At 38.2% G+C, this 9780-nt stretch overlaps 1 protein-coding gene across 1 annotated transcript in view; it reads right to left on the reverse strand.

The window, feature by feature from the left end:
- Positions 1–949: 949 nt before the first annotated feature.
- The window catches only part of FAM91A1 (family with sequence similarity 91, member A1), a gene marked incomplete at both ends in the record, with an annotated part of 10443 nt that continues 1612 nt past the window's right edge, over positions 950–9780 (reverse strand). The window contains 13 exons of the mRNA XM_010158674.1: positions 950–1073; positions 1299–1406; positions 1911–2060; positions 3314–3386; positions 4334–4447; positions 5381–5515; positions 5965–6113; positions 6611–6743; positions 7293–7379; positions 7572–7684; positions 8100–8218; positions 9127–9239; positions 9337–9375. Coding sequence (XP_010156976.1) covers positions 950–1073; positions 1299–1406; positions 1911–2060; positions 3314–3386; positions 4334–4447; positions 5381–5515; positions 5965–6113; positions 6611–6743; positions 7293–7379; positions 7572–7684; positions 8100–8218; positions 9127–9239; positions 9337–9375 — 1457 coding nt within the window. The remainder of the gene's footprint in view (positions 1074–1298; positions 1407–1910; positions 2061–3313; positions 3387–4333; positions 4448–5380; positions 5516–5964; positions 6114–6610; positions 6744–7292; positions 7380–7571; positions 7685–8099; positions 8219–9126; positions 9240–9336; positions 9376–9780) is intronic.

Here is a 9780-nt window from a genome sequence, read left to right on the forward strand (position 1 = left end):
CAGTGGCCCACCTCTCCAGCCTGGGACAAAGTGAGAAGCTCTCACACAGAAAGCTTGATAATACTGTCATCACTGAAGAGGTGCTCAACTCACCTCGCCTGCTCCAGCCTATAGCTAAATGCTATTTTCCCTACCATTTACTCTGCACTAAAGTGACACTACTGCAATTGAAAAAATGCTACTTTACATAATATATTAATATATTATACTTTATTGTGTCTCATTCTTATTTAGGACAGTCTGGTAACATGACTTTTATGAAGCAAATTAGTGACACACTTATAAAGCAGGTCAACTACTATAATAAAATCCTTAAGCCATGTTTTCAAGCAGCCTTATTTTTGCTCTCCAGAACCAGATGAAACAAACAACTCTCCGAACAAAAGAAAGAAACCCAGAAATCTCACTGTTGAAAAAGTAACTTTTCATAAAGAAAAGCTACAGTAAAAAGCAGAAGATAACTTGATCCTATGCCATGACTAAACTTAGCAAACAAGATACCAATAGTAAAGAACATTTCCACAAGAGCTAAACGCATTTTGCAGCAAAGCATCACCAGTAAGCTTTCCCCCCTCAAAACAGTCAGGAAGAGGCAAGAAAACCTGTGCCAGGCTAGGAGGGGGAAATGAGTAGGTAGGCACCCAGACTGACTTTTTTTCCTGATCTGTTCATAGACATTTTACTACAAAGAATTAATTTTCACCTTGCAGAAACTATAAAAACAGCCTACTCTTAATCTTGCCACAACTAAGGACTACTAGATCATACATTATAGCTGGTATCTATGAGCCAAAAAGCAACCAACTTATGCACTAGAATTAGGCGCTCTAGGAAACTTAGCTCAGTTCTGCTCTTATAGTCATCAATTTGGAGGCAGCTTTTTTTTGCAGATGCTCAGGATATAACACATACAACCTGTTAATCTTGTAGCAGATCGATTACAGCCCACCTTTCTTTCCTGCATAATCCATGAGCGGCAATTTTTCTGCAGACCTTCTGATTCAACTCCGAGCTGAAGAGTGGAATGCCAAAGCATAATTCCAGGGGAACCCATTCCAGTTCTGTTGTGGGTACTACAGAAATAAAACCAAGAGACAAACAAATTTTCAGAAGAGACAGAGCAAGAATATTGATCCCAGAACCAGTTATCTAAGCTCAGGATCCACTGGATCGTTCATACTTTTTAAGACAGGTCATTTACTGAACTGCTCAAAGATTTAAGAATCTGAATGGTAAGGAGGAAGAACAGTTCACATTGCACTTGTCCCAGAAAATAATCAAATTTGTCATCTTTTTACCTTCAAGGCTTTGCTTGGCTGCAGAATCCACTGAGGTTTCTTCTATTACCATCTCAAATGATTCTGTGCTCCCGTTTACATCAGATCCTGATACTAGTTCAGCCTCTCCTAAAAGTAAAGGAATTCTTACATAAACATGTAGAAGAACTAAGTTTAGTCACCACCTGACATAAGGAACATGACACAAGCTTTGCCCAAAGATCATACAACTATAAAACTGGAGGAAAGGACATGGAGAAATATCGGACCCGACTCATTTTTGTACTGAAGAGTCACTTAGAGATCCTCACACTTAATATTCTGTAAGTTCTGGCATTAAAAAAGTTACACAATTTACTTCTAATATTCAGAAATTACTCTTTTTCTTCTGTTAACTGTTCTAGTTCAGTGAGTTTTCAGTCTGTATTTGCTGTTTCTGAGCTATTCACAAAGAAGAATTAGGAAGTAAGCCTACTGACAATAGATTCACACTCAAAATGACTTCCTATCTGTGTTGGATAGTACTTGTAGATTTCCAAATCAAAGAATTTAATCCTTTGTTCACCTTTGCTAAAGTGACTGTATGCAAAATTAGGGGAACACAGCCAAAAAAGACAATTATTGGCAACCAACCTCTTCCATCAGAAGCATCGCTCAGCTTTCTGTTAGCGTGCCAACTTGAAGGATTCAACATAGTGACATAGCCACAAAAATGCTGCAGGTCTACTTTGTTTCTCAGTATTTTTAAAGCGGTATGAATGCCCATGTTCACACGAGAGAAGTCTAGAAGAAAACAACACATATTCCAGGTTATTTTACAAGAAGCCTCATCCATAACCACATGGTTCACCTCTAGGCCAGGCCACATTTTTCATCTGGATTTGTCTCTCTTTCAGTGCTCCATCTTAGCGATTACATTGGTATATCTGGGATAACAACACAAGTGATCAGTCTTTCACCGCCTAGCACTACCTGGTATTTTGTAGTACAAGAGCCAAGGGGAAAGAAAAAACAAACAGAAGAGGATCGATCTCTCACACAAAGGCACATACAGACAGCAGAGATGGCAAGGTTCAGCTAGGAATCAGAAGTCCAGCTTTTTTCAGTGCCAGAGTCTTTTATGGCAAATTCAATGCAAGACACGTTCCACATATCTGAAGTTCTGAAGAATTAGAATACAGTATAAGAGGTTAACAAGGAGTTTCAACATTGAGTTGTTCATGCTAGAACTTAGAGACTCTGCCTTCAAGATTTTTCATCTAGCATTGTCAGAAGAAAACAGACATCCCGGAGAGAGCCAATATAGAAGTTTTTGAGCCTAGTAAAAGTGAAATTATTAAGTTAGCTTTACTTCTGGTTGGCCCAGATTTTTCTAAGTGATATCTTAAATAATTTTAGATTTCATATCTGGAAATTCATACTTTTATCACAGCTCTCAGCTGGGGAGGGTATGGCCTCAACTATGGAAAGCTTGTGTCCTACTCATCAAGAAGTATTTCAGAATATGTTAATTCCTGCCTCTCAAAATCAGTAGAGCTAGGCAAACTTTGAAGGAACAGGAGATTTTGCTAGCAAAGCTCTTCCTGGGAAGAAAATCTCCATAATAGTTCTGAGTGCTACTAATCAAGATAAATTTGTTCAGTTTTGGTCTCACCTGTCTTACAGTTAGGAGATGCTAACTAGAACGTATGGAAGACTTATTTATGCCATTAATAAATATGCTAGTTAATAAGCAAGTATTCAAAAACAAAGATTCAGAGGTGTTCGTGGAAGTTACTTCTTTACATATGTGGTAGGAGAGAAGAGAGGCCAGAAAACACATTCTAATTAGAACAGAGAAGACAGATACGGTCTTCTCCTTTCTAAGTTCAGAACAGACTTGTCAACCATTTAAATATGCCTTCAATTTTCTCACTTAACTTGACTCATAAATCCAAGAAAATTTGTATTGAAAGGATTATTGCAACCCTAATGCACAAGGTAATGTGCAAGAAAATTAAAATCCGATGGTGCAGAGATTAGAGACAGTTATTTACCTCCCTGTTGCTCAGCTTCATCAAACGGGAAAGGTATGTGCACTGTTTCCCCCATTCCGTGCAGGCCATGACCCTGAACATCAAGAAATTAAGTTAGGAACAGAAAAATACACTCATCAGCTTAGCCTAGTCTTACCTGTGCTCCCTTTTAAGGAGTACCAGTCAGTTAATGAAACAAATAAGCAGATTGAGATACTTATAAAGTTCTTGCTTAGCTGAAATAAGGAATTAAATAAAACACCCCACCCTTCCCCCTAAAATACATGTGAGTAAACACAATGAAGTTAAACTTCAGTGAAGAGGAGCAATTTTTTCCCCTCCAATTACTGATTATAAATGGATTTCCTAATCACTGAGCACTTCCAGAGCAAAGTGGAGTTTCCACCCCTAAGCACAGAACATTTTTGGGCAGTCAAGGCTGTCACAAGTGGGCCTTTGAGAATGTGTAGTTTTATGTTTGTTACAATATTAAACATCTATTTGAATGATTGATTCTGAGAGTTCCACTGAATAGAGAAAGAGAGGAGGAAGCTATCTTACTTCTCCCAAACAGACAAACCCTCTGTTTCTGCTGTTTGTGATAAGAGCATGTTTTGCCTACTGAGAGTTAAATACCAAGCACTGTGAAAAATTTCTTTGAAATTTTTCATTTGGCATTTCTTGAATAACAGTTCATAATTTCAGTTACCTTACACCACTGCTGTCAAAAATGCTTGTGGGCTCTTCACTTTTGTTTGAGTTTCCTATAACCCCAACACTCTCATAAATCCACATCTCATTTTTAGCTAGCAAAACTCTATTATGTCTGCCCATAATACAATAATGCATACACAATACAGTTCAAAACCCATGTCTTAACCACTACTGATTCATAGCAGTACTGGATACAGAAGTTAAACCTATTTTTCAGCTCTTGGCAAAAGAGCTCCTACATCTCCTACAACAATAATCTCCTCTACCACACAACAGCTTAACTGAGAAAATCATACGTTTTCATCATTTATACAGAGCACACTGTACCTGAATCAGAACAGCAGAATGTGTTAAAGCATCATTCAACATTGTGAGCACATTTGAAGTAGGAACTACTCCTGGATCATGACCCCAAGATGTTATTAGTAAGCGGTCATAACCCTAGAAGAGAGAAATTAAGAGTATTTACAGCAGTAATGGACTATCCAAGCACAAAGAGAAATACTAGAGTCAGGTGAGTCAGGCATTAGCATATTGTTACAATTAGGAAGTTACCACAGGTAGCTACAACTCTAAAGTGTTATACTTTGCACCAAGGATCACTCGTGTTCACATTCCTGGTAAGGACACAAGTTTGCCAACCTCAGAGTTAAGATGCTATTTTGAACAGCAGATATGTGTCACCAATTCCTGTAGGGCTATGGGCCTGTCACAGCAGCCTCCTAGCAAACAGGAGATGAGAATATCCCCACATAAATGTCGAAGCAAAATATAACCTAGATAAACTAGCACTGTCAGAGAAAAAAGATATATCAATCCCCAAAATATCTATCCAAGGGGGAGGGACAGAATACAACAACAATGACTAGGAAGTAATTTCCTAGTTTCTCAGTTTTCACGATTGAATTCCTACGCATCTCCATAAGCACTGGAACAGGTTGCCCAGAGAAGCTGTGGATGCCCCATCCCTGGAAGTGTTCAAGGCCAGGCTGGACGAGGCTTTGAGCAACCTGGTCTAGTGGAAGGTGTCCCTGCCCATGGCAGGGGGGTTGGAACTAGATGGTCTTTAAGGTCTCTTCCAACACTAACCATTCTGTGATTCTAGGGATGGGCTTACAAGCTTAAATTTGCAGTGACTACAATATCATTTTACACTAAAAATGAAGGGGTGGCATCAAATACACTGGAGTCATGGTGTGACAAGAAGAGGCAAAGTAGCATTCCTTTCTCAGAACCTAGAAAGAAAACAAAACAAGATACTACACAGAAAATGCAGAGAATGTTGCATTCTACAATGAATGCAACTGTTATCCCTAAGCAGTATCTTCGAAAGATTTGGAGAAGGGAGGGAAAATAAATCCATGCATACACTACCTGAAAAATGTCTGGAAGTTTTCGAAGACGTGTTCCTTTAGAAAGCAACAGAGAGGGCGGTCCTTGTCCAGTTATATGGTAAATATACAGTTTGAACCAAACTGAACTGACTTCTGGTATCGCAGGTCCAATATGCTGAAAAGAAATTATTCAAGATATTAGAAAGAACTTAATACTGCAACTGTTATAGGTACAACTACCATTTAAGAATCAACACTTTTAAACAAATCTAGTTATGCAGCATGGGAGTTCAAATGTTCCAGGTACTTAATCCAGTATTGCAACACCCTACAGAAAGGTGATAGTAAGGTATTTTCTATTAAGTCAAAACCAAAGTATCTGTCATTGACTCTACTCAGACAGATAAACTGTAAATAAATCAAACTTAATTTACTAAGTATTCACATTTTTCTTCACTAAACACTTTTTTCAGATGAACTGCAATACAATTCTACATGCCAATAATTCAGTCACTTAAAGAGGGACATTAACAGATGTATCCAAAACAAAGCTATTAAGAAGATATGATATTACTAGATACTTGGCAGGGGGGGATATTTTTTACTGGGGAGTATTTTTTTCACCTGGGGTGTACAGCTGCTAATAGGCCGAATTTCATTGGTGAGTGGTGCCATGGAAACCAACAGAGTATAATTTTTGTTGAGAACTCTGCTGCACGTAGCTGGATCCAAGCCGAGCAAACTCTCACATCTTAAGAGGTCCAAGGGAAACCCTGTGTTGAAAATATAAGATTCTTGAATTATCACTTAGGATGGAACATACAACCTAAAATGCAATTTCAGATTTTCCATTCTCCCCTGCAAAGTCATGAATAGAATACTTTCCACAACTTTTTGTGGTGAATTTTAATAAATCCATACATAATTTCAGCAATTCCAGCCACACAGGGTTGTCTAGCACAGAACTACAGCTTGTTCCTCATAGACTAACTGATCCCTCTTCCTCCAGTTCAGCTTGTCTTACCATCATTATGCTTCAACCTGTTGCTTAGGATGTTAAATTCAAGCCCTGGCAACCAAATCTGCCATTCAACAGGCAAACCCAGCAATGCAGGCGCAAAGGATGATGAAAAAAATTTTGGCTTCAAAATATTTTTAATCAAAGTAGGACACAGATTTCTGTCTGAAACAGCAGCATAGTAAGAAAGCTGAGTCCATAGCAGAGAAGTAAACAAACTTGGAAGGATTTCCTCAAAAGCATTCACAGTACCATTACTTGGTTGATCAGGCAGTACAGCTTGTGCCCCTAGGTCTTTGTTATGCCGCAAAAACAGTATAGTGTTTCTCAGTGTAAGAGCGTGATCGAAGTACCGCTGAGCTTCCCCTTCACCTGTGCTTTGAACCTGAGTGAGAAAAGAAATAAAAGCATGCAAGTGGCAGGTTGTTTCCACAGGCATCAATTACACAAAAGGAAAAACTATCAAATTAGCATTGCAAAGCTTTGTAATTAAGTTACAACCCTACAGGTTATATGCAAAGAAGATCTACAGCAATTTTAAATGAAAAGTGAGTCTCAGTCATGCTAGTCAAATCGTCAAGTACCCAAAGACAACAGCTATAAATCAGAACTTTGACTCAGTCTTTAGATAACGGGACTTAAACGTCCAGTCACCCTGACAGACATAAAATGATACAGCAATTAACATGTAGTTCATGACTCACTTTGCTCACCAGATTCACCACATTCATATACAGTGTGTCCCTGAAAGTCACTAGAGGTATCAACGTTGTAAGTAAGAAACATTTTAACTGAACCACTCCAGTTTGGTACGATAAGGCACTTGTTCTTATCACTGTATCGCTAAGCAAGCAGTTTTACACAACGCATATACCAGGGGAATTTAACTCTTCAAGTGCTGAAAAAGCATTTAGTCAAACATCTAACAGGTTACCTTTTCCAGCTCCACCAAGAAGCTGTCAAGACTCTCATCTGACAGTTTCCCAACTTCAAACATAGTGACTGCATGACTTTTCAAGTTCTGGAACAACAAAACAAAACTGTCTTAATTCTGAGAATGGAATGGGCAAGTAGAAGTTTTATTTAGCAAAACCATTTCTAAACAATAAACAATACATAAGTTTAAAAATAATTACAGCTGTATTAGAGTCAAAGTATTTTATAGCACTACATACTTATTCTCGGCATAATACATTGAACAATTTGGACCTACTGGTGACAGATTTCCCATCATTAAAAAGGCAGTGAGAGTAGAATCAAACAGGAAGGCAATACGCTTTGTGTGTCCACTAGACAGGTTCAGGCTGCTCACGCTGGCTGTTTCAGCTAATAGAGAACAAAAACAAAATACGATGACATTTGTTTTAATTAAAAATAAAATCAGCAAGTTTAAGTCAGATCAATTTTAAAAAGTGGAAGAAAAAACCCATTAGTTACTGCCATACTGAGTAGAACAGGATTCTCTCATCACTTCCAAACTACTGACTGACTTAATTCAGAACTTTGAATCTTTGTGTCAATTCATATCCATAATACAGATCAGCCTCATTTTCAGAACAAACATTATTTGGCTAAATAAACCAACAAGTAGACACCACCTCCCCCACTGTATATTCCGTATGAAAACAGGATCTACACAATTTGTGTTTTACTTGGTTTTAGAACCCTTTACAGCCTATAGCACTCTAGAAATATGAAAATAACTGATCCTAATGTATTCAAATTTACTGTTAGTGCTAACCTGGATCATCTTGACTGTTGGTATCTGTATCTGTGGCTGATGACCCAGCTTCCTGTATAGAACTTCTGTTTTCCCCACTGTCCCATGAAAGCAGCATCTTTTGAGGGTCCAAAGTACTCCTATTAATGTGAATTAAAATCCACATCTAGCAATCACTGTAGCACCAGAGAAGTATCTCTGCCTTCCAGTGCTAGTAGTCCACGCAAAGGCATACCCGACACGTGCCTTTCAATACTTCTAAAGCCCTAAATCTGTCAAGCTTGATGTCCCTGAGTCCTGCTCCGGCTTCAGCAGGGAAGTCTATTTGGGGGTTTGAAAAGACCAGATTTTGAAAGACAAACCTGGAAAAGTCAAACCATCCTCTGAAGAAGAATCCAATGGAAATGATTAATTCACTTTGTTCTCAGTCAGAATTGGCATTAAAGAAAACTCAGGCATAGCAGGAGTTTTATGTGGCTTAATAGATATTGAACTAAAAATCCCTGACAATTCTTAATTAATGCAACTTGGCATTCCAACTTGGAGAGCCCTTTGCTGAGTGGTATTAACATCATTTCCCCAGGATTTGATATAGCTGTACATTTATGCGAGTGTCAGTGACAGAACTACAATGATACCTGACAGTAAGCAGGCAAACTTTATGTTCTGACATCCACTGACAGCAGTGCCAAGAGACATTGTTTCTGTAACAGCAGTTATTGCTTTAAACTCCTGGGGCCAGAAAATACACAATTCAAAGGTGAGCAACTAGGCGTTTAAAGGTCAAAAAGCCAGCACTAAGTAACAGCAAGAAAAGCAGTACATTGAACTTACAGGGTAGAGTACCGCCCCTTATCCTCAGATTAAAAAGAGGTTCAAGCATTCTTGTCATTAGAAAGCCAAGTGAGATGTGCTGTTGCAGAAATCAAAGAAAGCAACCAATAGCTTTACAATCAGGTCTTGGTTCTAGAGCTTTCCAATCAGATTTTGGTTCTAGCTTTCCCTTCAATGAGGAAAAAAAAGCTTATGAAAGAACTGAGACACTTACTTCAGTCTGTTTACTGAGGGAACGTTCTTCCATGATGGATGAAGATTATCCAGGTTTATTACTTGGCCTTTTTTATGAGCAAAGCCTAACCGACAATACATGGACACAGCATTCTGAAGAAACACACATACATGTAATAAGCAACTGATACATAAAACTGTTGCAAGACAGTGAACTTTGCACATCACCAGATGAATTATACACACATACCTTTACTAAAGATAAATCAATCTCTAGGACGTTTGCAAGCTAAAAGAAAAAGAAAGAAGAATCAACAATAATGTATTAACAATGCAGGGCAATTCATCACCTGTGGGCTTCAGCATCTTTTTGTTGGTTTTCTTTCTTTTTAAACCTAGCCTGTACTGGTAGGAGCAATTTTGTCTCCATCAGAAGTGATAAGGTCTCATAATTGTCCCCCGTGAAAGTATGCAAAAGAAATATGAGGTTATCCTCCCCTAATTTCTAAGTTAATCGTGTGTATCGTTTCTAGGTTAATCATGTATACCAGAAGACACACAAAGAGAAAACCAAATCCTGGATAAATTTAATGGGTATTTTTCAGGTGCTTATTCACCCAGTTGTCAGAATAAGACCTTATGAAAATGTATTTCTCATGTTAAAATTATAAATATTTATGCAAATCTGGCATTC

The sequence above is a fragment of the Eurypyga helias genome, unplaced genomic scaffold, assembly GCF_000690775.1.
Source record: "Eurypyga helias isolate BGI_N326 unplaced genomic scaffold, ASM69077v1 scaffold51929, whole genome shotgun sequence".
NCBI classification, from domain to species: domain Eukaryota; kingdom Metazoa; phylum Chordata; class Aves; order Eurypygiformes; family Eurypygidae; genus Eurypyga; species Eurypyga helias.